The sequence below is a fragment of the Pogona vitticeps genome, chromosome 1 (assembly GCF_051106095.1).
Source record: "Pogona vitticeps strain Pit_001003342236 chromosome 1, PviZW2.1, whole genome shotgun sequence".
NCBI lineage: Eukaryota > Metazoa > Chordata > Lepidosauria > Squamata > Agamidae > Pogona > Pogona vitticeps.
Window position 1 is genome coordinate 184,513,168 of NC_135783.1, and position 27,608 is coordinate 184,540,775.

The window sequence follows — 27,608 nt, forward strand, 5'->3', positions numbered from 1 at the left end:
TACTTTTGACCAAATCCATTTTTAATGTCACACAAATTATGATACATAGAACAGCCACTTCTCTCCTTATCTGTTTTTGCAAGGCCACCCATTTCATCTTCGGATGCAAGTGCCAAACATTCAATCCACTCACCTCAGACCTGTTGTGCAAGTGGTTTCACTCAAGTAGGAGCCTATCCTCAGGCACAGATCAAGGAGAATAAATGTGTCCAGATTTTAAAAGCTAGCTGTCACATACCTTCTTTCAAACTTGCATGAAACTTGTGATGTAGAAATCTTATGTGCTCCCTGCTATCCTGATCTAAATGCTGCTTTTGGTAGTAGATCAAGAATGATTTCTGACTTTTTGTGAATCTAGTAGAAAATGTTTTGTTTTCATCCTTTAGAATAAGTACAAAATTAGTCTGCAAGAGATTACAACAGATAAACCTTGCTCGCTCCTTTGTATTCAGTTCATTTTAGCTCTTGTCAATGAGCCATTATATTGATAGTTGTCTATGAATGTCTTTGTTCATGAACTCATTCGAGCAGGCTTGCATGTTCAATCCGTGTAATAGTCCAGTCTGGTTTCACACCTTCTGTAAATTCTCTTCGGAACCTCAGGGATGAAAAAGAATACCAACATGAAGAGACAGTAATAAAAAAAATACCATTTACAACTAACCCAAATCCATTTTAAAGCCATCCCACTGCAAGTATAGCATGAAATTAGTGAATAAAGTGTTGCACAGCATCATAAGAATACACTGAGATTTCGTTGTAAACGTCTTTAGAGAATCACAACTCCTGATTTATGTCAATAGAAAAAGAAGCACCGACACACTGGCCTTTATCTAAACAATTTGTTATGCCTGTGAGACATTTTCTCTTAGCTTGAACTTTTCTTTTACAACCTGAAAGGCTATAACTTTTCATCACCTTGCTTTAAAACCACCATAACAACATTCACATGTATTTAAAAAAACAACAACAAAGTTTCCAGATGCAATCACATCATACATTAAACTGTGCAAAACTGTAATGTAAATAAAACAGAGGGAAAAGAAAAAGCTCAATTCCTTCTTGTAGAATGGTACCAGGTATGTTTATTCCAAACCCAAACGCTGTCCCACAAATACAGTGGCGCCTCGCTTAACGAGCGCACCGTATAACGACGAAATCGCATAGCGATCCGTTTTTTCGGATCGCTAATGCGATCGCTCAACGTTTTTCTAATAGGGCAAAATTCGCTTTGCGAAGACCGGTAAGCGTTTCGCTTACCGATCTTCACAAAACGAAGCCCGACGATCAGCTGTTCAGCGACCAAAATGGCCGCTGGAAGCCCGGAAATGGCCCAAAATGGCCGCGCACAGCGTTTTCGCGCCCTCGTTAAGCGAGGCGAGGGCGCGAAAATGGCTGCCAGCCATTAAGAATCATCGCTGAACGGTGAGTATTCGGTCCATTTGGAACGCATTAAACCATGTTTAATGCGTTCCAATGGAATTCCCTGCCCCGTTCAACGATGCTTCAGCATAGCGAAGGTTAATCCGGAAAGGATTAACCTCGCTATGCGAGGCACCACTGTATTAACTTTTCTGCATCCCAGGTGTATGCACTGCTATTGACTTTCCTATTTACCAGATTAGAGTAAAAAATTAGAATCAGAGAATTTCATGTGCAGTTAGGCGCGCGCTTCTGCTCGCACGCATTTAAAGCCCAAACCCCGCCCCCTCTGACCATGGGGTCAGGGAGAATAAAGGTCAGCCTAGAAGAAAATACCTCCCCAAATAAAATGTCCTCCCAAACACAGCTCACCTCCTGCCTCAGCTCTTCTTTAAGAAAAGGTTTACAAGCTGGATAAAGCAGAAATCTCATGGCACAGGGCCATTATGCAAAGATCTCCATGAAAAGGAAACCTTGATAAAAATACATCAAATTCATTCAAGTTTCTTTCTATTCAGAACAGAGAGCCACAGTTGTACATCTGGAACAGACTTACTCATAACTTGCTGTCAACAGATGTTTTGTCTTCCTTTCTGTTTCATTGTCAGAAACAAATCGGATCATTTTGATTCCATCATCAGGGAGGTCAGCACTTGAAAAATACCAGAAACGCACCAGGATGCTGACAAACTTTCTTCCTGGTTATGAGATAACAGACATGATAGAAACAGAAAAGATTTTATTAAAATAAAATATATATAAATAAATAAATAACCAGGGACATATGTTTCATTCAAGGAATAACACAACAGGCAGGTGCACCATTTTGCCATTTAAACTTGCTCATTTTACACTCTCGATTTTGTGAGAAAGTCATGCAAATACTACAGCTTGTACAAAAAGGAAGCCAGCTGTGAGAAAAAAGGCAGTAGGAGCCACAAGCTTCTTTGACTAGAAACAGTGTTTTTCTCACTCCGTTCACCTAAGACCGAGGTCCCCAACCCCCGGTCTGTGGCCCAGTGCCGGTCCGTGGCCTGAGCTAGACTGGGCCGTGGAGAGAGACCTCCGCCCACCCCAGCATGCACTCCCCCCCGCACAGCCTGTTTGTGCCTGCGTGCCTCCGGCCACATGAGCTCCCCCACCACTTTGCGCATGTGCATGAGTGCCCCGAGAGCCACACCACCCTTTGCGCATGCGCACAAGTGTGCACACGCACTGCACCACGCTTTATGCATGCACAAGTGTGCCCAACCACACGAGCACCCCCTGCTCCCTTGTGCATGTGCACCCATGCGAGAGCACCTACGCGCCTTCATGCATGCGCACGCACGCAAGGGGTGCCCCACCTTCCCCAGCCGATCCATGGGGCTAAAAAGGTTGGGGACCGCTGCTCTAAGATTCCTGGTTGCCTCTTGTGAATGCTGAGAATTCCTTCCTCTGTTTTTACATGTGACTTTCCTTTCCAGCCATTGCCCAGGCTTGTTTAACATATGAGCAGAGTGGTAGTTCATGAAGAAGCCATTCTCAGGCTCATGGGCACTTTCTGGTTGCCTCCACAATAAGGCTGTTGAAAGAGACCTGGTATCTCCTCTCCTGACCTTCCTCTTTCTCTCTTTCCTCTCTGACAACACAGGGGGACTTCTGTACCTCCACACAACTCACCTCAAGGAAAGGATGGAGGAACACACATCCCTCCACAAGTTGTTGGAGTCCCATCGGCCACAGCCAACACCATCAATAATGAGCAAAGACAGGAGCTGTAGACTAATGATCTGGAGAGCCACACATTTCCTGTGTTTGACTAAAGTGTTTTCAGATCAAGGCCTTCACAAATGAACATTTTCAGTTTCTAAGCAGAGAAGCTCACGACTGAGGTGTGAATTAGAATGGGCACTGTAATTTCTACTTGTCATCTGTGTGGTTGTAAACGCAATGTGGGAACCAAGAAATTTCCTTATGCTCATCAGTCTTCAAGGACAGAAACACGCTACATCAGCGGGTTGTTAACACTGGGTCAGGCTACTGGCACATCTAATCCAGAATCCCCATTGAGAGCCACTGCTTCTGCTAGCCAAAAGTCTTCAGGCTGTGGTTTCCTGCTGTTCAACATCCATTAACCTATGGTAACAGGATTTGGGCCTAGGATCCCTGGATAGATGATATATACAGTAGGGCTGCAATAGCTGCAGAGAGGGATTCCAAGCCCCACTCCCTGCAGATTACAAAAAGCACAGAAATAGCAATCACCATACATAGCATGGTCTCCTGCTCCCTCTAGTGGCCATGTATTTCTGGGGTTTTTTAATTGAATATTTTCAGGCAATAAGATGAATGAATCCACAGATACTATTAGAGATTGCAGCTGGACTTAACAAGGGTCCAGCCACCGCATTCTGCTGCGGTGGCAGCCCCACTCAGCCTTCCAATTGCGCCCAGAGCTCTGCTCTCTTCCTGCTTGGCTGCCCACTCCAGGTAGGAGGAGGGAGGACGAGTCTCTGAGCGCGACTGGAAAGATGAGCAGGGCCGCTGCTGCAGCAGGACACAGGAGTGGACAGTCTGACCCCAGGAGCCAGACTCTTGCTAAGTCCAGCTGCAGGGATGTGTGTGTGTATTTGTATATGAATACCCCCATCTCTAATTACTGAACCTGCAGATAGGGGGTCCTACTGTACTCTGTTTCTATGTACTGGACCTTTCCAAACAAGGCTGGCAATTGACTTACCTACTAGCTAATGAAGAGATCTCCCTGGAAAAGACCCTGATATTGGGAAAGTGTGAAGGCAAGAGGAGAAGGGGACGACAGAGGACGAGATGGTTGGACAGGGTCACCGAAGCTACCGACATGAATTTGACCAAACTCCAGGAGGCAGTGGAAGACATGAGGGCCTGGCGTGCTCTGGTCCATGGGGTCATGAAGAGTCGGACATGACTTAACGACTAAACAACAACAACAACTAGCTAAGAAATGTAATTAAAATGCCTTCTCTGCCACATCCTTCTTTATTTTGGCTGGCAAAGACACCTGGCTTGCTTTGGGTTGATACAAAGAGCATCTAAGAGGTGCCAAATCATTTATAGGAGCCCAAGCAACATACAAGCTATGCACACTGTAGCATAGAACTTGGTGGGATAACATGGCACTTTCATCAGCATTACGTGAGATCATTTCTGCAACAGCCCTTGAAGAACCAAAAGGAAAGAAATCTGAAATGGATGCCTACCACTATCATCGTAGTAAATGCCAACATCTCCAGGTGCTGTGAACATTATTTCATCCATGGTGGCAGCAAGGGCATGCTTGTGGTTTTCGGACAGCAAAGCAAGCTTCTCCTTCAGCACCTGAATCACCTGATTTAGGATGAGAATTGTTATCTTAAGTCCTGAAGTTCAACAGAGATTCTTGAATTCTACTCCACGAGAGTTATGGAAATATAACGGGATCTTCTACACCCACCACTCCAATATCTAAGCAAATTCATAACTAAGCAGCAAAAATCCTGACATGCACTCTCAGTGACACTCAGTTCTCTCATATCCTGTATAATGCCTGTTACCAAACAGAGTGCCTGGTTGCCAAATATCTACAAGAGGGATAAGATATTTCAATATGTTTTGCACAAACTTAAGTTTTCTGGGAGTTAGACTAGAGGATGAAGGAGTCTGCAGCACACTTATGGAAGGAGAGCTCATTCCTCTTGCTGCGTCATGCTTTGCTTGCTCTTTCTCTCTCCTTTTCTCACACTATGCTTAACAGAATTTCTAGGCTCAGCCCTACATGGAAGTTAGTCTCCAATCAGGAGTCTTTCCTCCAATGAGTTGCTGATTGTTGAGATCATTCATTGATGGGAGGGAGGACTTGGTCTGTGGTCAGCGGCACTGTTCCTAGTATTCATACATGTCTCAGGAGTGATTTTCCCCAATGCAAGAAGTTTTAGAATGGTGTCTTAGGAAGCCCTAGCTCAAATGAAGTCCTATTTCAGAGACAGTACCAGAACTAAGAAAGCAAAGTTAGAGGTGAGTTAGACCAGAAAGAATAAGAGGTGACAGTGGCTAGGTTACAAACATCAGTGCATGCAGAGAATCTGTTTCTTAGCTTAGTTCAAGGGAGAGAAACCCCCAGTTTACAGCCTGATCTGGAACACTTGGGTTGAAACAATTCCCTGGGCACCAGATCTCCTCAGGAGGCTGAAACAGGTTTAAACTAGGAGACCTGGACAGCCAGGGAACTAGCTTTGTTTATATCTTGCCTCCATGCAGAATTGGGAGCAGTACAGGAATTAAATCTACTCAACTGGTGTTTTAAGAGCCAGGATTCAGCTGGCTCTTAAAGCACCAGCTAAATCCCCCCTTGTCCTCACTTGTAGTTAAGCAAAAGTTGAGAGTAAATATGACTTGACCCCCATCTTTCAACCTTAATGAGTTTGAATTATCTTCTATGGTGAAGTATCAGGTTAAGCAACAATAAAAATACCTTGTTTTTACTATAATAATAAACAAATAAATAGGTTTTCTTACCTCTTTTGATACAAGTTCCTCCAACAGATCATATTTACATTGAGATATTAGTCTTGACACATAAGTGAAAGCCTAGGACACAAGACAGATAAAAATCTTTGCTTACTAAGAAGTATGTGCCTCTGAATTCAGTGGAATTTACCCCGAAGTCTGCACATGACTGCAGTCAAAGCTGCACTAATATATTCACAACCACTGAACATTTTCCTTCTCCAGCTTTCATGCTTATGCTGAACATTGGTTCTCCTGCAAAACCACTGTAATTAGAAGCCAAGGCAATGACAGTTATAGTGGTCAAGTAGTAGCCCAGAATGTAATACAGTGGTGCCTCACTAGACGATGATAATCCGTTCCACTGAAATCGCTGTTTAGCGAAATCATTGTCTAGTGAAAAGCATTTCCCCATTGAATGCATTGAAACCTGTTTAATGCGTTCCAATGGGGAAGAATTGTCATTGTCTAGCGAAGATTGGCCATAGGAAAGCCGCTTTGCGAACAGCCGGTCAGCTGTTTAAATCGCTGTCTTGCGAAGCTTAGGTCCCGAAAACACCTGTTTTTGCGAGTGCGGAGGAAGCTGTTAAAATTGTCGTCTAGCGAAAATCGGTTTGTGAAGCAGGGACCAAACATTGTCCAGTGAAATACCCCCATAGGAATCACTGTTTTGCGAATCGCTATAGTGAAAAAACTGTCATGCGGGGTAACTGTCTAGCGAGGCACCACTGTATGGTGTTAATTTGGTTACAGAATATTTTTAAAAAATTTTTTTTCTTTTGGCAATCGACCATATTACAAATAGTAAATACAAAGCAATTCCCCACATTTCTCCAACTCACATATATACCATTCCCCATCACCATTTAAAGAAATATTGACCAACAATCTAAATTTCTTTTCAAACCACATGTCTCAAAGTCTATTTTGTCGACGTATTTTAATAATGGCTTCCAATTTTTCGTGAATTTACTATGGCTTATTTCTCCTCTATGTAATCTAAATTTATTGGTCATTTTTTCCATCAGCAATGTATGCCATATTTTACTTGTGAATGCTTGCAATGAGAGATCTTGGGCTTTTTCCCAATTTTTAGCTATTTCAGATTTTGCGGTACCTATAAGATTTGCAACTAACTCTTTATATTGTAGTTTCTCATTTTCCCCCATGAATAATGAAAATAACATTAATGTTTCATTAATATCTATTTTTTGATTAGTCAGTGTTTCTATCCATCTAACTACCTCCTGCCAAAAAGTTTCTATTTTGGAGCAAGAGATCCACATATGTTCCAGAGTTCCTTTTTGTCCACAGTTCCTCCAACATTTATCAGATATATCTTTATTAATTCTATTTAGTTTTGTAGGGTATAGATGCCACCGATGCACTACCTTTAGTACCGTTTCGTTTGCACTTGCTGATATAGATTTATATGGGTATTTTTTCCAGATTCCTGTCCAAATTTCCTCAGGTATATTAATATTTAAATTTGTTTCCCACAATGTTTTACATCCTCCACCTTTTCCATATTCTTTCTCAATAATGCTTTTATATATTAGTGAGGTTAGTCCTCTCTTTTTATTTTTATCTTTTTGTATACAATATTGTTCAAATTCAGTTAATGTTCTTAGAAAGCCAGTTTTTTGTTGTAACTGAGTAGCGAAACTTCTTATTTGTTTTATTTGTAGCAAATTGCTTTTTATTTGCTTTGTTTTCTCTTCTATTTGCCTGATAGTAAATGGTTCCCCTGAATCGAATAAGTCATTAATTCTATATATTCCAATTTGCTTCCATTCCTTAAATTGTGCATATTTCTCTTTAGATTTAAAATCTGGGTGATCCATGAGGGGACATAAAGGGGATACTGGGGGGTCAATGTTTTACTATGTTTTATCCATATCCTTAATGTTTCAGAAATGAATGAGTTCTGTATTTGTTCTCCTTTTCCAATTTTTTTAGTAGTGTAAATATACTTGTTTACTATGTCCATTTTCATTTCACTTTCCATTTTGACCCAATCAGAATTTTTACAAGTCTAGTCAATTTGCATAAGTTTAATAATTTGGTTTATTTGTAAAGCTTCATAATATTTTTGAAGCTGTGGTATCCCTAATCCCCCCTTTTGACCCTGTCTATATTTGACACTATTTATGAATCTTATCTTCTTTCCCTTTCCTGCAACACAATTTTCTAGCTTTCCTTGCCATGGTTTTTACTTTTTTGTATCTGGCTGTAATGGGATATTTTGGAATAGAAATTGAAATTTTGGTAATATATAAGACTTAATCAAAGCGATTCTCCTCAGCATTGATAAGTTCAAATTGACCCACTTTGTCATTTTTTCTTTTGCAAATGTAAATAGATTTTTATAATTTCTGTAGATTAATTGATTAAGATTTTTTATTACCCATATTCCTAAGTATTTAAAACTTGAATAACATAACTCTAAATGAGATGCTTTTCTAATTTCTTTTTATTCTCTAATAGGGATATTTAAACATAATATTATAGATTTTTGGAAATTAATTTTTAAACCTGTATATTGACTATATTCCTCTAATATTTCTTTTAAATGTTCTATTCTTTGTAATGAGTCCTCCAAAAAAAGGAGCACATCATCTGCGCATAAGTTTATTTTGTGTTGTCTATTTTTTGTGGACAGTCCTCTAATGTTTTCACTTCCTCTTATCTTTGTCACAAGAGGTTCTATTATTAATGCAAATAGGATTGGAGACAAGGGATCGCCCTGTCTAGTTCCCCTAAATAATGTAAATTTTTCAGATTCTAATTGATTAATGAGTACCGTAGCACCAGCTCCTGTGTATAATTCCTTTAAATCTTTAATAAAATTTTTAGCCATATTCATTTTTTCCAACAGACCAAACATGAATTTCCATTCCACCCGATCAAAGGCCTTAAGGGCATCCAATGAGAGTATTGCCATCTTCTTTTTTTCTTTATTGGCTGTATACAGTGGTGCCTCGCTTAACGATTGCTTCGTTTAACGATGTATTCGCTTTGCGATGGGTTTCTTTGAGGAATTTTCAGCATCGTTTAACGATGTTCTCTATGGGGGAATTTCACTTAACAATGTCCGTTTTCGCTCATTTTTAAGTGTCTTACAATGTTTGGAACATGCTTTAAATGCTTGGATTCGGTAGTCCACCTTGTGAAACCTATGCACACTTAGTTTGGCTTTCTTCTTAGTCTTCGTTAATTTTTGGTGATTTTTTGTTTTTTCCCTCATTGAAATCCATTGGACCAGACCAGCGTGCAGAGGAAGCCAGGAACCATCGGCCGGCCACAGCCACTGGGTGAGAGGTAGTGGACTGTGGTTGGGCCCCTGCTGGATGCCAGCTCTCTTTCCCAAGAGAGCTGCTCAGCCCCCTCTGTGTCTGCAGAACCAGGCCCTGCTGCTCCAGGCTGCCTCATTCATCTCAACATGAGCCACATAACTTTGGGGGGGGGGGAGAGAAGGGGCTTTAGAAATGTTTTATTTTATATATGTTTTAAATGTTTTTAAGTTGTTATTAATTGCCATCAATTAAGAAGAGACCCACAGTGGATCTAATGGAACAGGAAGGGGGGAGGGTGTTGGAGGGGGCAGCCATTGAGGTGGTGCTGGGTAAGGGAAGGAATGGCGGTGGGGGTAGAACATGCCTGTGTAGGAGAAGAGAGGTTAGATATCTTACATCTATCCCCTCTTCTAGTTCTACCCCCAACCAGATGGTATCAGGCGACCATATCAGCAAACCCCCGGGCCACACGGTGCTGTTGATGAACGCCAGGTCAGTACAAAATAAAACTGCCCTCATCCATGATGTAATTCTGGATGAGGGGGCTGACCTGGCGTGCATTACTGAGACCTGGGTGGGAGAGGAGGGTGGTGTTCCCCTCTCCCAGCTGTGTCCGCCTGAGTACTCAGTCCAGCACCAAGGTCACTCGGAGGGCCGGGGAGGGGGAGTTGCTATAGTCTATAGGAGTTCTATCTCCTTGACCAGGCTTCCTATCTCTTTGAGAGGAGGTCTCGAGGGCCTGTATTGTGTGTTGGGTTCGCGAGACAGGTTAGGGATTCTGTTGGTGTACCGCCCACCCTGCTGCGTACCAACAGTCTCCCTGCCTGAGCTGACGAAGGTAGTCTCGGACCTGGTGTTGAGGACTCCCAGGCTGTTGGTGCTGGGGGACCTCAACATTCATGCTGAGGCTCCCTTGACTGGGGCAGCTCAGGACTTCATGGCCGCCATGACAACCATGGGGCTGTCTCAATGTGTCATCGGCCCAACGCATGAGAAGGGCCATACCTTGGACCTGGTTTTCTCAACGGGACTAGAAGATGGTGGTTTGGATGTGGAGGGGCTGGTCGTGACCCCATTGTCATGGTCAGACCACTTCCTGGTCAAGTTTAGTCTATTAGCTTCTTCTTCCCTCTGCAAGGGTGGGGGATCTATTAAGATGATCCGCCCTCGGAGACTAATGGATCCAGATGGATTCCTGAATGCTCTGGGGGATTATCCGTCTGATATGGTCGGCGCTCCTGTCGAAGCTCAGGTCACCCTATGGAATAAGGAGATGACCCGGGCTGTTGACACGATTGCGCCTAAGCGCCCTCTCCCTGCTCGCCGAGCCCAGACAGCCCCTTGGTATACTTCTGAACTGCGGGCGATGAAGCGAGAGGGAAGACGGCTGGAGCGCAGGTGGAGGAAATCCCGCTGGGAGTCCGACCGAACACGACTTAGAGCCCATTATCGGGCCTATTTCGTGGCAATACGGCTGGCGAAACGGCAATATTTCTCCAGCCGTATTGATTCCTCAGAATGTCGTCCAGCCGAGCTGTTTCGGGTGGTCCAGGATCTTCTTCAACCGGGAAATCCGGTGGAGGTCCTGGACTGCTCATCAGCTCGTTGTGATGAGTTTGCCATCCATTTTGAGGAAAAAATCGCTCAGATTCGCAGTGGGTTGGACTCCACAGTTACTGCAGAGTCAGAGGATGTATCCAGCGCACCGTGCTTTGGTCAGGTATTAATGGATGAGTTTCAATTGTTGAGACCTGAGGATGTGGACAGGGTGCTTGGATCTGTCCGTTCTACCACAACTCCGCTCGACCCTTGCCCATCCTGGCTAATTAGAAGATCAGCCAGGGGGGTTCGCACCTGGGTCCAGGAGGCCGTGAACGCCTCTTTGAGAGAGGGAGTGGTCCCTACCACCTTGAAAGAGGCGGTAATTCGACCACTCCTTAAAAAGCCAAACCTGGACCCAAGGCTGGTGGCTAACTACCGACCAGTAGCGAACCTCCCTTATTTGGGCAAAGTGTTGGAGTGGGTTGTGGCTGGGCAACTCCAGGCGCTGCTGGATGAAACTGATTTTCTAGATCCATTTCAATCGGGTTTCAGGCCGGGTTTTGGTACAGAGACTGCCTTGGTCGCCCTGTATGATGACCTTTGCCGGGAGAGAGACAGGGGGAGTGTGACCCTGTTGATACTCCTGGACCTCTCAGCGGCTTTCGACACCATCGACCATGGTGTCCTTCTGGATAGGCTGGCTGGGTTGGGAGTTTGGGGGCACTGTTTTACGGTGGTTCCGCTCCTTCCTGGCTGACCGTGTCCAGAGGGTGGTGCTGGGGGACAGTTGCTCTGCCCCATGGCATTCATGTCATGGGGTTCCTCAGGGCTCGATACTGTCCCCCATGCTGTTTAACATCTACATGAAACCGCTGGGAGAGGTCATCAGGAGGTTTGGGCTGAGGAGTCAGCAATATGCTGACGACACTCAGCTCTACCTCTCGTTTTCCACCAATCCAGGTGAGGCGGTTTCTGTGCTGAACTCGTGTCTGGACCTGATAATGGACTGGATGAGGGTCAATAAATTGAAACTCAATCCAGACAAGACGGAAGTGCTGTTAGTGGGTGCTTCGCCAGACAGGCTGGAGGGCCATCTCCCTGCCCTGAATGGGGTTACACTCCCCCTAAGGGACAGGGTCCGCAGCTTGGGGGTGCTCCTGGACCCCAGTCTAACACTGGAAGCCCAGGTGGACTCGGTGGCCAGGGGCACCTTCCTCCAGCTGCGGAAACTATACCAGCTACGGCCCTACCTGGACGAGCGGAGTCTCATGACAGTTACACATGCACTGGTAACATCCCGTATAGATTACTGCAATGCGCTTTACGTGGGGCTGCCTTTGAAGACGGTCCGGCGACTGCAGCTGGTCCAGAATCGAGCGGCGCGGCTGGTGACTGGTGTGGCCGCCAGGGAACATATCAAGCCGATTCTGTATAAGTTACATTGGCTACCAGTTGCTGCCCGGGCCCAATTCAAAGTGCTTGTTTTGACATATAAAGCCCTAAACGGCTTGGGCCCTGGATACCTGAAGGACTGCCTCCTTCCATATGAGCCTACCCGGCAGTTAAGATCTAGCCAGGGGGCCCTTTTGAAAGAGCCGTCCCTCAAGGAGGTAAGAGGGACGGCTTGTAGACAAAGGGCCTTTCGGCAGCTGCCCCCAGACTATGGAATGCCCTCCCGACTGAGATTTGTCTGGCGCCGACACTGATGACATTTCAGCGCCAGGTCAAAACCTTCCTGTTCCAGAAGGCTTTTAACTGAAATAATATTAGCTGTGGGTCCGATGGCAATTTTATATATATTTTAATTGTATTTTAATTGCTACATAACTTTATTGTATTTTAAATGCTGTAAGCCGCCCAGAGACCTTTGGGTAGTGTGGGCGGCATATTAAATAAATAAATAAATAAATAAATAAATAAATAAATAAATAAATAAATAAATAAATAAATAAATAAATAAATAAATAAATAAATAAGGTGAACTAACTATTCCAACCATTTAAAACATGTTCCAAACATTGTAAGACACTTAAAAATGAGCAAACACAGACATCGGAAAGCCATTCAAAAGATCTGAAGCCGGCTTCAGTGCTTTTGAATGGCTTTCCGTTGGGGAAACATTGTTTCACTTAGCGATGTTTCCTATGGGGATTTTCGCTTAAGGACGTTAATCCGTTCCCATTGGAACGGATTAACCGGTTTTCAATGCATTCCTATGGGAAATGGTGTTTCACTTAACGATGTTTCCCATAGCGATGGGTTTTTTGGAACCAATTAACATTGTTAAGCGAGGCACCACTGTATATAATATTCAGTACTCTCCGGATAGCATCTCAAATTTGTCTTCCTGGCATAAACCCATATTGATCTGTATGAACATATTTAGTTACAAAACTACTTAATTTTTGTGCCATTATTGTTGAAAAAATGTGGTCTTGATTTTGCAATGTTATAGGTCTGTAGGATGAAGGAAACATTGGATCTTTTTCTGGTTTTAATATAGTTATTATTCTGGCCGTATGCCATGACTCTGGTATTTTCTCACCTCCCAAAATTGAGCTGAATAGCTTTAGAAGATGTTCTATGACATCTTCTTCCGATACTTTATAGAAATCAAGTTGTTTACAGAATATAAAAAGAAAAATGCAAGGGAAAGAAGAGTTTCAATGTCTTATGCAGGTGGATAACAGTGTCAAACAAAAAGAGGAAATCCAGACAACTGTCTTGCCCCTGCCCCTCTTTCTTAGTTGGGCTATCATGCCTTCAATAACATTCAGAAACAGTCCCCATGCAGCATTTCCTCTCTCTGTAGCAATTGGGTTGTAAGTGAGATGAACCAGGGAGCAAAACCAAGAGTCCTGTGGACCAGGGGAACTGACCCACCTAGTTTAACACCCTGTGTGCAAGAGCCACCAAGCTGCAAGCAAGGCAACAAGGCACTCTTCCTCCCCCATCCTTTCTCCCTGACATTTGGGTCTTGGATGTACGTATAGAGTATAGCTCTGTAACGTGGAGACAGCATTCGATTACTATCACTTCTAAGCAGCCTTAGGTAGATCAAAGGAGAGATCAAGCGAGGACTGTGTGGCCCTCCTGGCAGTCTGCAATGCCCACCCATGGATCCCACTGGCTAGGACTGGTAAGTGAGTACTATATGGACGTTCAAAAACAGCCGGTAGGCCTCACATTCCCAAGCCCTACCCCAGAGCTTTGAAAACAAACAAACAAATGGGCAGGGCTTTCGTTGTCGTTAAAGACACAGCCCTCAATGTCAGAACCAGGAGCAGCAGCGGTACACAGATTTTGTATAATATTAATATCTGGCAATTATACTCTACATTTGCAGTTGTTTTCTGGTTCTGTTTGGCAGTTTTACATTATTTCATCTTCCAGGAAGTAGGCTGTTGCTGCTGTTTCCTTCAGGAAGAAAAAGACAGTAGCATCAAGGCATGTTTCCGACATTCCAGGAGTAAGATGGGGTGGTGGTGGTAGAGACGAGAGGCAGCAGGACTTCCCTACCTGTCTTCAGAGAAGACGTCTAAGATCACTCTTTCCACTAATATTCTTCTCCTCCCCATCTTTATTCTTGAGTGATAAGACTGCAGGTGGACACTTGTCTCTCTCTCTCTCTCTCCCTCTCCCTCTGTGGAAATACACTGCAGCCCAAATGGCAGGAGAAGATGGAGGAAGACTGATGGTGCTAAAGCTGCTACAGTGTGCATGCTTGATGTGGATTTAAATTGATACCTTATGCATTCATGCTCTCTGTCTCTCTCACACACAAACCCCCTCCAATCACGGATACGCGCAGGATCCTAAAGGAACAAAACGACCCACCCCTCGACTACCTGCTTCGCCCCTTCCGTGAACTCGTGGATGCTGAACTCCTGGTCGAAATAGGCACGGATGAGGAAGATGTAGAAGCGGCTGCGGAGCCAACTCAGAGGGTTGGGGATCTTCACCATGAAGACGGAGGGTTTCCGCTGCCCGTCTCTCTCCGAGTCGCTGCTGTAGAACCGCGCGGGGGGCGAGCAAGAGGCAGCCGCCCGGTGGGCGAAGGGGAGCCCGGGCAGCCCCGGCCTGCCGGGCCTGGCTCGAGGAGGCGCCGCCGCCGCCAAGGCCAGGAAAGACCGGCGGGCGACCGGCGAGAGCCACGACTCAGGCCCCCGCCGCAAACAGGCTCCCACCGCCGACGCCATGGCCGCTCCCCAGAGGCGCTCCCGTCAGGCCCCGCGCGGGTCCGTCACCGAAAGAGAGCCGGGCGCGGAAAGAGAGTCGCGCAATGGGTTCCTTCGGACCTCTGCCCAGTGGCTGTTGCCCGGGTTTCATGCGGCGCTGCCTTCTCCTCCGTCGTCTCCCCCCCCGGGATTAGTGTGGGGGCTCGGGGGGCGGAGGCGCCTTCGGTGGCTTTGCAAACGAGTGAAGGGCAATTGGAGGCGACCACCGAACCACGGAAGACCTCCCCTGTCCCGTTTCCTAATGCAACAAAGGGCGCCGCGCCGCGGTAGGGGCAAGGAAAGGCTCCTTTGCTTCCCGCGGCTCAGCGCCCTCCAGGGGTTCTGGCCGCAGTCTCTAATCGCTGGTCGGCAATGATGGGCGTTGTAGTGAGCCACTAACGGGACATACTCATTTCACTTCTGAGGAGGCGCGGTTCTACGGCTATTTTCCGTTCGCCCTGTTGTTTGGTGAGAGGATAAACGCCGGGGATCACGCCAGCACTACCCCCCCCCGTTTCTCCACACACCCCCCGCCCGCAGAGAAATAGTACGGAGATGCGCCCCTCTTCCCCCCCCCCCGCCTAGGAAGAGCTGAAGGGGAGCAGGCGGCCCCTTCCTTGGCGAGCCGCGGTTGCCGGGGGGAAGGAATTCAGGGGGCGCCTCCCGACGGGGGCGGGGCTCGGGCGGCGCGGCGATGGCGGGGCAGCCCGTGGTCTCCGTGGCGGAGTACGGAGGGGTCACCCGGGAGCGCTTCCTGCAGGATATTTACCCTCGAGTAGGTACCGCTCGGGTGTTCCTCCCCCCCCCCTCCCCGACGGTCCACCTGCAGCCAGACGAGGAAACGCAGAGACGCCTTCGTGCTCGTTTCGGACGACCCAGCCGGGGATGCCCCCTTCCTGCCCTGAGACCCTCCCGAGACGGCGCCCCAAAAACAACCGAGTCCGGAGTTCGGCATCGTGTCTGACGGTCAAGGGTGGGCGGTCGAAACAGGTGCCGTTCCTAGATAGACGGCTGGCTGCCCGTCCTAGAGGTGATGGGAGTTGTAGTCCGGAGATAGGTGGAGGACCCCCTGCTGCCTCTCCTTGTGGATGAGAATGCTAGGTTCTGGATTTATTTATTTTAATGGAAGGGTGTGTGTGTGTGTCAGGATTTAGTGATCCTAAATAGCCACCCTTAGAGAGTAATGCATGTTTTGATTTAGTCTGCAGAGGGGGACCCTAGGTTTCTGACTCAAAAATCCATCCTGGGTTGCTCCTTTAGTACTTGTAGATTTGTGTTTTCTATTTCCATCAAATAAGGTCTGTGGGAACAAATTTCTAGTACTGTACTTATAGCTGAGAAGACTAGAGTGCAAATGGCCACTTACTGTGCTTATAGCTGTCCCCTATCTACCACATGGAAAAAGAGCTGTTCATGGATATCTTCAGACAATATCATTATTGTGAGGAAAAATACTAGAGAAAATGATTGTTACAGTTTCTTTTTTTCTTGCATTAACTTCCACTTCTGAGCAAATTTCAAACTGGTTTTTCAGATGTTCTTTCTTAATACTGTAATTGGATCCCCTGCTTACTTATCTGCCAGCTTTGCTTGCTGTCTTTCCACTGTACTTTACTATGTAGAGATGTTAAGTCTTGAGGCCAGCTGTGATTTGGAACTCTTAAGGCTAAGGCTAAGCCTGCTGTCCTGTAAGTGCTTCCCTGGGAACAAGGTTCTGTTCAGTCTAGTGGGACCTGCTTCCAAGCCTGCATGCTTAGAATTGGGCTATACAAGTCTACAAATTCATTAATTCATCAGATATAGGCAAATGACAATTTTTTCCTCAATTTCTTGTTGCCGGGACAGAACAGGAACGGGTAATAGATAGGAATTAAAACGTGCATCACAGGGTACTTTGTTAGAAAATCCCTAAAACTACAATCTAAACTGTTCAGATTGACACTAATCTAATAAAGTATCTTGAAGTGGGTTCTCCATTTAATACATATGTACATTTTGAAATACAGTACATGTTTGCGCATTTCCATTGAGTGCTATCTTTACACTAGTTCGTCCTACAGTTTGTCACAACTGTTTGTACTTTGTTTATGCTGATGGGAGGAAAAGCTGGTAAAATAGCAGCCAAATAATATGTTGTGCAGTAATTCTGTTTGTTTGTTTGTTTTCTTCTCATTCTCAGAGAAAGCCTGCAGTGTTAAAAGGAATTGATTTGGGCCCCTGCATGACCAAATGGACAGTGGATTACCTCAGTCAAGTAACAGGAAATAAAGAAGTAAAGGTTCATGTGTCCACTGTGCCACAGATGGATTTCCTCAAAAAGAATTTTGTATATAGGTATTTCATTTCACGCCTTACTCTGTAGAGCAATGCTTCCCAACTCTGGATCCCCAGATGGACTGCAGCTCCCAGAAATTCTGGCCAGCACAGCTAGTGGTGAAGGCTTCTGGGAGTTTTAGTCCAAGAATTTCTGGGGACCCAAAGTTGGGAACCACTGAACTAGAGGTATGGGGGAAGAAGGAAAATGATAAGAGAATAAGTTACTTACTTAAAAGTCTTACTCCATGCTCTACATTTTAGAGACTTATTGACTGATGTTTTGTATAATATTAATATCTGGCAATTACACCCAATTGCACCTCTCTCTCTCTCTCTCTCTCTCTAACTTTTATTTTATGCTCCCTTGAATTTGGGATATTTTTCAAATTCTGAATTTGCACAGATTTATGAATTAGCGCTTTTTGTTTGAATCTCTCATGTTTTTTGAAGGTTACACTTTGCAGATTTTTCCTGAATTGTTGGAACTGCTTTTTAAAACCCAGTCGGCACATTCTTTTCTCTTGTTCCTTCATACAAAGACCTATTTGTTCTTCTGTGGCTGTGAATAATTATGCCCCTTTTACCAGTGAACTGAACAGGATGATGTAATCACCAAAATCCAGTTTGCCCAATTGTCTATTATCACTTGCCTGTGAAATTTCTCCACTCTTAACACTGATCCTTTTCTCGCAGTCCAGCCAGTGACCCATTCACACATGAGAAGGAACATAAAGGGCTTGGGGTTCCTGTTCAGACTGATCAGCGTCAAGGAACATGAAAGCATTTATGTAATGCCACTGGCATAAACGAAGACCACAAATTGGGTGCTTGTAATTAGTTCCAATGCAGTCAGTAGGCCTAGTGACCAAATCCTTGGAAGTAGGCCCAGTAAGATTCAGGGTGACATACTACTTTATAATAGCATGACTGAGTCATTAAGAACCAAAAATTTACCGTAAGTACAATATAAGCAGTCAAGCAATTCTCTGCTTACATGTAAACTGACCTTAAGTAACATCCAGTGATGTCAGCAAGATTAAATGGAAATACAATGTTTCCAGTGTTTTGTGGTGATTATTGGCATGGTGCCAAAATTCCCCATCAGAGTAAAAGATCCACACTGAAAATCTAAACATTTAAATTTCAGAACATTGCCTTTTGACGTATTTGTGAGAAGAGCAGCTGAAGCCAAACATGCAGAGTTCTTTATTTCAGAGGTATGTGTATGAATTATTAACTAATTACGTTAAAATTTGGCTCCAGGGGTGCGGGCAGTGGGGACACAGCTGTAATTGAAGGTAGCATAAATTAGAGATTTAAAATTAAATAACTTAAATAAGAGCTACGTGATGCTGACAGTCCCATGCATGTTTCTATTGGTATGAATCCTGCGTTCCGCAGTCATAACATTTAGAGATGGTGGGAGTCCTGGTGTAGCTCATCTGGGAGGCACCACATTAGGGAGGCCTGGGTTAATCAATCCAGTTTATGACAAGGAATAGGCAAGGAATAGATTGCATTGCTTAGTGCAACATGTGCCCTCACAATGTAAGTGAACCTGCATATATTTTAAAGACTGATAAACTCTCTGGTATCTCAAAAGGATCAGCAACACAGCTGAGAAACCTCTGGCAGAGACTGACTGATACACTATAAGCACTTTCCAGTGTTCAGGCTGTTCTTTGAAGCTCATGGGGAAGTTAGGAAAGAGTGGGAAATTATCAGCCGGCTTGATTAGGTTTTACTCTGTTCTTGTTTTGCCTTGACTCTCTGGCCCCAGACTTCAGGACTGCACTGGCTTCAAATCTAAATTAGTGAGTAATCATCCATCACTTTGCTTCTGGAGTTTCTTCATGCTGAGCCATATTTTTGTTGTTTCTTCATAGTTCAGTTTGTTCACAATGATGGAAGAACTGTTGCCAGCAAATCAGGTGGAAATTGACAAGCTATTTGGTTCACGGAAGTGCCAGTGTTTGGCAGCCTTAATAAGACAAGTGTGTGCAGTGAATCCTTTGCATGTTTGTTTTTCAGGATGAGAAATACTATTTGCGATCCCTGGGAGAAGACCCACGAAAGGTGTGTAACTTAAAGGCTCGTCTTAAAAGTGTGCCACTTTGTTGCTTTGCAGTCCGAAGTGCAACTCATCCGAGCATAGGCCTTCGTGTTTGTTTTTTTGAAAATGTAAGCCTAAGTGGAAGGCAAGACACAACATGAATCTAATATGAGAGAAGCATTCTCTCAGCCCTCTTTGATTTGGCGCAGATGATTGGAGTGTTCAGGATGGATGAACCTGTAAGCTTTCCTTCTCATTTTTTAAAAAATCTCTATTAATGAAAAGATATACAGTGGTGCCTCGCATAACGTTTTTAATTGGTTCCAAAAAAAAAACGTTATGTGAAACATCGTTATGCGAAACACCATTTCCCATAGAGATGCATTGGAAACCGGTTAATCCGTTCCAATAGGCACGGATTGCCGTCCTTAAGCGAAAAAACCCATAGGAAACATCGTTAAACGATACAATGTATCCTCCATTGGAATGTATTGTAGCTGACTCAATACATTTCAATGGCTTTGCGAAGTCAATTTTTGCAAAATTAAGTGTGTCATAAAAGGGTCAAAAATGGTTTTAAATGCTTGGATTAGCTTCTGCACCCTCTAAAACGGATGCAAAAGTTAATTTGGCTTTGATCTGACTTTTCGTTAATTAATGGTGAATTTTTTCCCCCCAACTTTTGACAGCTGTCAAAATCTGACAGCTCCATTATTTCCTATGGGGGAAGAAAAAATTCACAAAAAATTAATGAAGACTCAGCAACTGTTCTAAATTCTTGGGTTCGTTAGAGGACCCCCTAAGTTGTGTGCAAACCTGATTTGGCGTTGATCTGAACTTTCGTTAATTTTTTGTAAATTGTTTTCTCCCCCATAGGAAAGCATGGAGCTGTCAGATTTTGACAGGTCCATTGGTTCCTATGGGCCAAAAAACAAAAATTCACAAAAAATTAACGAAAAGTTAGATCAACGCCAAATTAAGTATGCACACATTTTAGAAGGTGCACTAATGATTCCAAGCATTTAAAACTGTTTTTCAACATGTTAAGACACTTTTGTAATTGAAAAAATGAACATCGTTAAGTGAAGCAGGGGACCTAAAACAAAAAACGTTAAGCGAAGCATGGTCCCAAAAACGCTATGCGAAAATCGCCCATAGGGAAAAACGTTATACGAAGCACAATCTGACTCTGAAAAAATAAACGTTAAGCGAAAAAAACGTTAAACGAAGCAAACGTTATGCGAGGCACCACTGTATGATGATTTTTAAAAGTAAGGTGACGCCTCTTACACCTCTTCCCTGGCCAAAATCATCACGTATCTATTTACAGTATGGAAAGGATCGCCACAAATATGGTTGCATACAGATTCTAAGAGCCTTCTGCCTAGATCAAGGATGGGCAGGATGTAACCTGTGGCCTGCCTATGTCTGCACAGGTGCGTTTTTTGGCCCTTTCAGCTCACCCCCCTCCCCGGGTCCTCAAAAATGCGTGGAGGGAAGGAAAAATATTTTTGCTTATAGAGTCCTGTTTTGCCTCTAGACTCTAGTAATCTTTATAGAATGCAACAAACAGTCTTTATAGAATATAACAGATTTTTTAAAAAGTTCAAAATTAAATACGTAAATTAAGGAGTGCAGTCCTTAGCCTGGTAGTAAATCTGAAAAATGCTCTTTGCCATGCTGAAGTTATCAGTCCTCCTGATCTGAAGGGATCGATGAACGTGTTTCACTGTCTCCTGCATTCAAAGTCCATTCAGTTCTTTTCAATCTCAACTTCCTTCTAACCAGAATAAGAAGAAATTTATGAATTTTGGATGTTCTCACCAAAAACAAACTCAGTTACATTTTTTTTCATCCCCCTTGTTTGTTCTTAAGACGAAGGAGGCAGGAAACTTGATGCCCGAGATGTTTTTCTTACCCTAAAACCTCCTGATTCATATCGTTCTTGTGGAGGTTTTAAAAATGTGCAAGCTGTGTTAGTAAAAAGAAGTCACCTTTAGAAACATGAGGGTCAACTGGGCTGACTCTAACCACATACCCCTGCTGCTTCTAACATGCTCATGCCTTTCTTGTCGAAAGAAAATGCCAGTTTCTGAAGAATTTAGAGTTGAAGGTGCACTTTAGAGTTTTAAAAAAATGCACAAGGTGTTCAAGATAACTGTATGTGTTTACTTCACTGATGCTCCTAGGTATGTTTGAAGAAATCTGGGTGCTGTGACTTGATAAATCAGATTATCAGTGGGTTTTAGCTGCCTCATTGACCAACCCATGGTGATTTATGTCTCAAGTACAGAGACAGTAAGAATTACTGACAGAATCTTTCCTTTTATGCTTCTTATTTGAGAGAGAGGAATGAGGCCATGCTTGTGTGTGTTTGTTGGAACCTGAGGTTTTCCTATTTTTCATTCACCTGATACTACAATAGGACCCCCATATCCATATTCAGTTCTGAGGGGGGGCCCCAGTGGATACAGGAAAACATAGTTTATAGCAGTAATATTATAATATCAAATGCTATCTATAGCATGGTCTCTGGTCCCCTCTTAGTTAGAAGTATGGGGGGGGGTTCTTTTTATATTTTCACATTGTGGATAAGTGAATCAGCAGATAATAATCCTATGGATAAGAGGATCCTACTGTATGAGGGAGACATAAATATGGTTTCTTACTGTTTTAGGATATTGCGGATCTCAGGAAACAGTTTCCTCTGCTGGCAGATGATATTCGGATTCCAGAATATTTTAAAAAAGAGCAACTCTTTTCTACTGTCTTCCGCATAAGCTCAGCAGGATTGCAGCTTTGGACACATTATGATGTAGGTAACCATTCGCTTTAATTTGGGGCTGGGGAACCTTTGGGCTTCCAGGTGTTTTTAAGCACCAACTCCCATGAACCCCTATCATTAGTCATGCTGGCTTCTGGGAGCTGATGTCCGAAATATCTGGAGGCCCAAACCACATTCTCCTGTAATTTAAACATTTTTAAATAGGTAAGGTAAGTTTTATTATGCGGTCATAGACCCGATTATACAAACAAAAATACATACAGTGGTGCCTCGCTTAACGATTGCCTCGTTTAGCGATGTTTTCACTTAATGATGGTTTTTTTTAAGAATTCTATGCATCATTTAACGATGTTTCCTATGGGCGATTTTCGCTTAGCGATTTCGGGACCATGCTTCGCATAGCGAATGCATTTTTAGGTCCCCTGTTTTGCTTAATGTTTTTTCAATTTTAAAAGTGTCTTAAAATGTTCAAAAATGTTTTAAATGCTTGGAATCGTTAGTGCACCTTCTAAAAGTTGGGCTCCATTGTTTCCTATGGGGGAGAAAAAAATTCACAAAAAATTAACGAAGACTCAGAACAAAGCCAAACTAAGTTTGCACACGATTTAGAAGGAGCTCTAACGAACCCAAGCATTTAAAACAGTTGCTGACTTTTCGTTAATTTATTGTGAATTTTGTCCTCCCCCATAGGAAACAATGGAGCCCAACTTTTGACAGCTCCATTGTTTCCTATGGGGGAGAAAAAAATTCACAATAAATTAACGAAGACTCAGAAACTGTTTTAAATGCTTGGATTCATTAGAGCACCTTGCAAAACCTGTGCAAACTTAGTTTGGCTTCATTCTGAGTCTTCGTTAATTTTTTGTGAATTTTTTTCTCCCCCATAGGAAAGCATGGAGCTGTCAAATTTTGACAGCTGTCTAAAGTTGGTGGGGGGAAAAATCAGCAAAAATTAATGAAAAGTCAGATCAAATCCAAATTAAGTTTGCACCCGTTTTAGAAGGTGCACTAACGATTCCAAGCATTTAAAACAGTTTTTGAACCTTTTAAGACACACTTAAATTTGCAAAAATGGACATCGCAAAACCATTGAAATGCATTGAATAGGCTTCAATGCATTCCAATGGAGGAAACATTGTATCGCTTAACGATGTTTCCTATGGGTTTTTTCGATTAAGGACGGCAATCCGTGCCTATTGGAATGGATTAACCGGTTTTCAATGCATCTCTGTGGGAAAACGCATTTCGCTTAACGATGTTTTCCTATAGCGATGTGTTTTTTGGAACCAATTAACATCGTTAAGCGAGGCACCACTGTACATAGAATAAATACATAGTATAGTATAAAAATCTTGCTATAGTGTTTTGTGAATTCTCATAGCTGAAAATAAAAACTTAGCCACTAATTGTTATTATTTATTGTCTCTAGACAGCAGAAACTTCAGATAGCCTGTGGGAGGTAGACCAGTACATTAATTTTATTTATTATTTATTAGTTTTATTTATATGCTGCATTTCTCCCAACAAGGGACCCAGTTTACTCATGATTGAACTGAGATGTTGAATATGTTCATTCCTATATACTGTATTTTTCCATGTATAAAATGACGCTTTTCCCTAAAATTATTACAGGAAAAATTGAGGGTCATTTTGTACACAGAAGTAAGGAGGGGGGAGGGATGAAAACGCTTTGATCCCTGCTTTCTCCCTCTATGTTTTGCTACAAAAGTGTAGGGAGAAAGCGATTCCTACTTTGCCCCTAAACTTTTGTTGCAAAAAGCTGCTTTCCCTCTACACTTTCGTTGCAAAAAGTATAGGGAGATGTGAGGCGTCAGCTTTTGGCTCCATGTTCGGCTCAAAGAAATTGGTGGATTTTTGTTGCTTCAAAACGGGTGAAAGATTTATTGGTGCACTCAACAATAAACAAGTGTCCGTAATATGATCTTGAGGCTTTTCTCCTTCTGCCAGCGGGTCCCGAAGGGGTTTCCAGTCTTCAAACAGGAACAGATTTCCACAACTAGTGTTTCATGGTCCCGGGAAATCTGAAGGGACCCAGTCTCTTATGGTTTGCCCCATCGAACCTTCCAGCAAGGGCATGGTCTCGTCATCCCTATCGTCATTCCACAGGGTTCGTCTCTCAGGGTCTCGATTCTCCCAGGGTCCTCCCTGTAACTCTTCCTCCTCATGTCCCTTATTCTCCACTCTAGTCTTTCTATCTCAGCTCTCTCTCCTCTCTCAATCTCTTCCTCCACTCTCTCACCTCAGCTTCTCCCCAATAAGAGGGTCTGGGTGGAATCTCTCTTCTCCTTCTATAATCAGCCTCCTCCTTAGGCACTCTTAGCTTCTCCCATAATCCTGTCCAGGGATCCTCCATCCACACCCATTCCCAACTGTGCGGCAACTGCCCTTCCTTCCTTTTTACCTCCCCTGGTCCTTTCTCAAACCCCACCCTCTTTTTCCTCTCCTTTCCCGCCTTTTCCTCCTGAACCTCCTCCATCATTATTTTCTGTATCTCTTCACTCAGTTCCTCTATTTCTGTCCCTTGCTGAGCTTTCTCCATAGGTTCTGGTGCTGGCTGGGGTCTTGCCTGCTTATCCTCGTTGTGGAGGAGGGACAGCTCTCCAGCTAGTGGGGTATCCCTCTCGCCTACTGTCTGACAGGGGAGAACAGCTTTTTCCAAAGAAAGCGGAGAGCAAAAGCACTTTCCTCGCAAGAAAGCGGAGGGAGAAAAGCAGGAATCAAAGCGCTTTGATCCCTGCCTTCCCCCTCCACTTTCTTGCGAGGAAAGAGATTTTCGGTTAGAAAAAGAGGGGGTGTCTTATACACGGAAAAATACGGTAAGCTACATTCTAAAATGATGAGCGCCAAGGTCTCAGTAATTTGTATCCCACAGGGAAAGAACCTTTCACCGTGTGGTATGTTATTAAAACACCATTTTAAAAGGGGTGAGGAAAAACAATTAAAGCTAGCCCTTGAAAAGGCAAAGTGATATCTCGGTACTATAATTTGGTTTAGGTAGTTAGCTGGCTTGGGGAAGTTAAAATTTACGCCAAAACACAATGGTGAACAAGTCCTGTCTGCACAAGCTAGGGAGTACTGAAGGTCTATATCTTTAATATGTTGAATAAGTATTGGCTTAATGCTGTCTTGAGGCTGTCTCAGTAAAGTAGTTCGCCTCAAAATCCTTTGCAGCAGGGAGGATAGAATGGAGTAAATTGCCTACTTTACTGTCAGCACTACAGTCGTTGTTGGTGCATATGCGTGCTGTGATGGGGGTGAGGGGGTATGCCTGTTTGATAGCTGTTGGCATGTGGATGTGTCCAGGAGAGAGATGTGGAAGAAGCACACCTGCCCCAAACTTAACGTTGCTGAACATCCTGTGTCTCCCTCTACCACTTACCCAGGTATGAAGCGGAGAGACTGACTGGTAAGACAATACGATTTTCAGAACAACAGAAGGACTGTTAACTCTCTTTTTAATTGCTCATTGAGTAGAGCTGCAATCATTCTGGAATTTGTCTCAGTCACATCCCAAACCATACTTCTCATTTTCATATTTGCAGGTAATGGATAACTTCTTAATTCAGGTGACAGGGAAAAAACGGGTTGTCCTGTACAGTCCCCGCGATGTGCCATATTTGTATTTATCAGGTATGTAGATGTTGTATTTGTGTGTATGTGTCATCACTTTCTATTTACATTCTGACATAAATGTGGAAAAAAATTATACTTTGTTTACATTGTGCATCATTTGATCCCACGTCATCATTTCCCAAAAACATTTTTAAAAACCACACATTTTGGAGCCCCTTCCTTGTAGGGCAGTTTTTCCAACCTCTTTCATCATTTTCACCTTTTCTTAACTTGCGTTGTCTGTAGTCTTCTAGCAGGATCCCCAGAACAGTCAAGTTGTATTTTTGATTATTATTTGATCCCCTGCCTAATAATCCTAAGTGTGTGGTTGCCTTTCATGGCTGCCATGCACTGGATCAAGGTATTTATTGAATTCTCCAGCATGACCTTTAAAATTCTTTACCTGATTAGCCAGTGCCACCTGAGACCTCATCTGCACTTACGTATGTGAAGTTATTTCCACCAATATGTTTCCCTTGTTTTTAATTTGTTGCCTTACTTTTTAGAAACCCCTTGGAGTTCTTCAAAACTGCAATCTGAAATAACTTCATGTTATCGGCAAACATTAAACTTTACTAATCATAGCCTGTTCTGTACCATGTATGAATGAACTGAAAACCACCAATCTCAACTTGGGTTGCTTAGGGAATATCTGGCCAGTGTCTACCAGATGATTCCAATCCATGTACTTGTTGACATTTCCAAAGAGAGCTTTTGGCTGGCATTTTAAAATAAGACTAAAGGCTAAATAAGACAAGAGCCAACAAATTCGAAAGATGAATGAGCCCTAGATTACCATTACAGAATTTATGCTAATTTGTTGTCAAAAGACATGTTCTTGGTCATGTTGTTTAAGAATGCTTTTCATCAATTTTTTTACACAACATGCCAATTTTTTGCATGCCTTTGGGAAAAAAAGCTGTGCTACACAGTACTGTAGAGCGTAGCACACTCTATTTTAACTGGATACACAGCTTTTAGGTATTCCTACTTTAAAAAGCAAAACAGAAAACATAGTTAAGTGAGACAGACCCAGACTTCCACTCATTGGGTATTAGTGAGGTAACTCAATGGAAAATAATTTGTGAGGCACAATTTCCCGGAGACCATTTGACAGGATATAAGTAGGTCTATTGCAAGCAACCTTGAACTTTGCAGATGTTGTCATGTAGGATTTTGTTTCTGTGCACACACACTTCCCCTGCCTTCTAGAAAGCCTGAATAGTTGTATTTTGGCTGTTGCAATGCTTCTTAACAGAAACAGTAATGTCGGCTGTGCCTTGCCTCTTCATTAGGCACAAAATCAGAGGTGTTAGATGTGGACATGCCAGATTTGAAGAAATATCCTCTGTTCATCAGGGCCAGACGTTATGAATGCCAGCTGGAAGCAGGAGATGTCTTGTTTATTCCAGGTAAGAAGATGCACAAGTATCTTTGAGTGTTTTCTTTAACCACCCAAAATCTACCCCTGCCAATGACATCATTGTCCTTCTGCAGGTACAACATATGGAACAGGACTTTGTCCAGTATTTCTAAGGCTTGTTTTCTTCTTCCTTTAAATAGCTTTGTGGTTCCATAGTGTGATTTCTGAGGAATTTGGAGTTGGAGTCAATGTGTTCTGGAAACATCTTCCTTCTGATTCTTACGATAAGACGGACACTTATGGAAACAAAGATCTTGCTGCAGCCTCAAGAGCAGTACAGATTTTGGACAGAGCGTTGAAAACTCTGGAAGAACTCCCTGAGGAATACAGAGACTTTTATGGCCGGAGGATGGTTTTACGCATCCAACAGAAAACATATAGCAGCAATTATGAATAAAGAACATCTTCAGTATTA

General features: G+C 43.4%; 2 protein-coding genes across 4 annotated transcripts; one reads left to right on the forward strand and one right to left on the reverse strand.

Annotated features, from left to right (window-relative positions):
- Nucleotides 1-15,075, reverse strand: MAIP1 (matrix AAA peptidase interacting protein 1). Its single transcript, XM_020795333.3, has 5 exons — nucleotides 14,615-15,075; nucleotides 5,938-6,009; nucleotides 4,644-4,770; nucleotides 1,979-2,120; nucleotides 1-598 (listed from the first exon to the last, which is right to left on the reverse strand). Exons 1-5 carry the CDS (start codon nucleotides 14,963-14,965, stop codon nucleotides 520-522), a joined length of 771 nt encoding a protein of 256 aa, XP_020650992.3. The 5' UTR covers nucleotides 14,966-15,075; the 3' UTR covers nucleotides 1-519.
- On the forward strand, nucleotides 15,076-27,608 carry TYW5 (tRNA-yW synthesizing protein 5). Of its 3 annotated transcripts, none has more exons than XM_072979201.2 (8): nucleotides 15,076-15,270; nucleotides 17,163-17,317; nucleotides 18,447-18,516; nucleotides 19,331-19,375; nucleotides 22,030-22,167; nucleotides 25,701-25,788; nucleotides 27,066-27,182; nucleotides 27,334-27,608. In XM_072979201.2, exons 2-8 carry the CDS (start codon nucleotides 17,205-17,207, stop codon nucleotides 27,588-27,590), a joined length of 828 nt encoding a protein of 275 aa, XP_072835302.2. In that variant the 5' UTR covers nucleotides 15,076-15,270; nucleotides 17,163-17,204; the 3' UTR covers nucleotides 27,591-27,608. The 3 variants fall into 3 exon arrangements, with proteins under 3 accessions (XP_072835302.2, XP_072835311.2, XP_072835294.2); XM_072979210.2 differs by lacking the exon at nucleotides 15,076-15,270 and adding an exon at nucleotides 15,316-15,451; XM_072979193.2 differs by lacking the exon at nucleotides 15,076-15,270 and adding an exon at nucleotides 15,625-15,758.

Bases quoted from the DNA above. Each gene is read 5' to 3' on its own strand.
- MAIP1 (XM_020795333.3), bottom strand. From the start codon at position 14,965: ATGGCGTCGGCGGTGGGAGCCTGTTTGCGGCGGGGGCCTGAGTCGTGG. The intron at 6,010-14,614 runs GTAGTCGAGGGG...CTTGTGTCCTAG, and splicing joins TCACGGAAGGGGCGAAGCAG to GCTTTCACTTATGTGTCAAG. The intron at 4,771-5,937 runs GTAAGAAAACCT...ATCCTAAATCAG, and splicing joins AGGAACTTGTATCAAAAGAG to GTGATTCAGGTGCTGAAGGA.
- TYW5 (XM_072979193.2), top strand. From the start codon at position 15,678: ATGGCGGGGCAGCCCGTGGTCTCCGTGGCGGAGTACGGAGGGGTCACC. The intron at 15,759-17,162 runs GTAGGTACCGCT...TCTCATTCTCAG, and splicing joins TGCAGGATATTTACCCTCGA to AGAAAGCCTGCAGTGTTAAA. The intron at 22,168-25,700 runs GTAGGTAACCAT...TCATATTTGCAG, and splicing joins AGCTTTGGACACATTATGAT to GTAATGGATAACTTCTTAAT.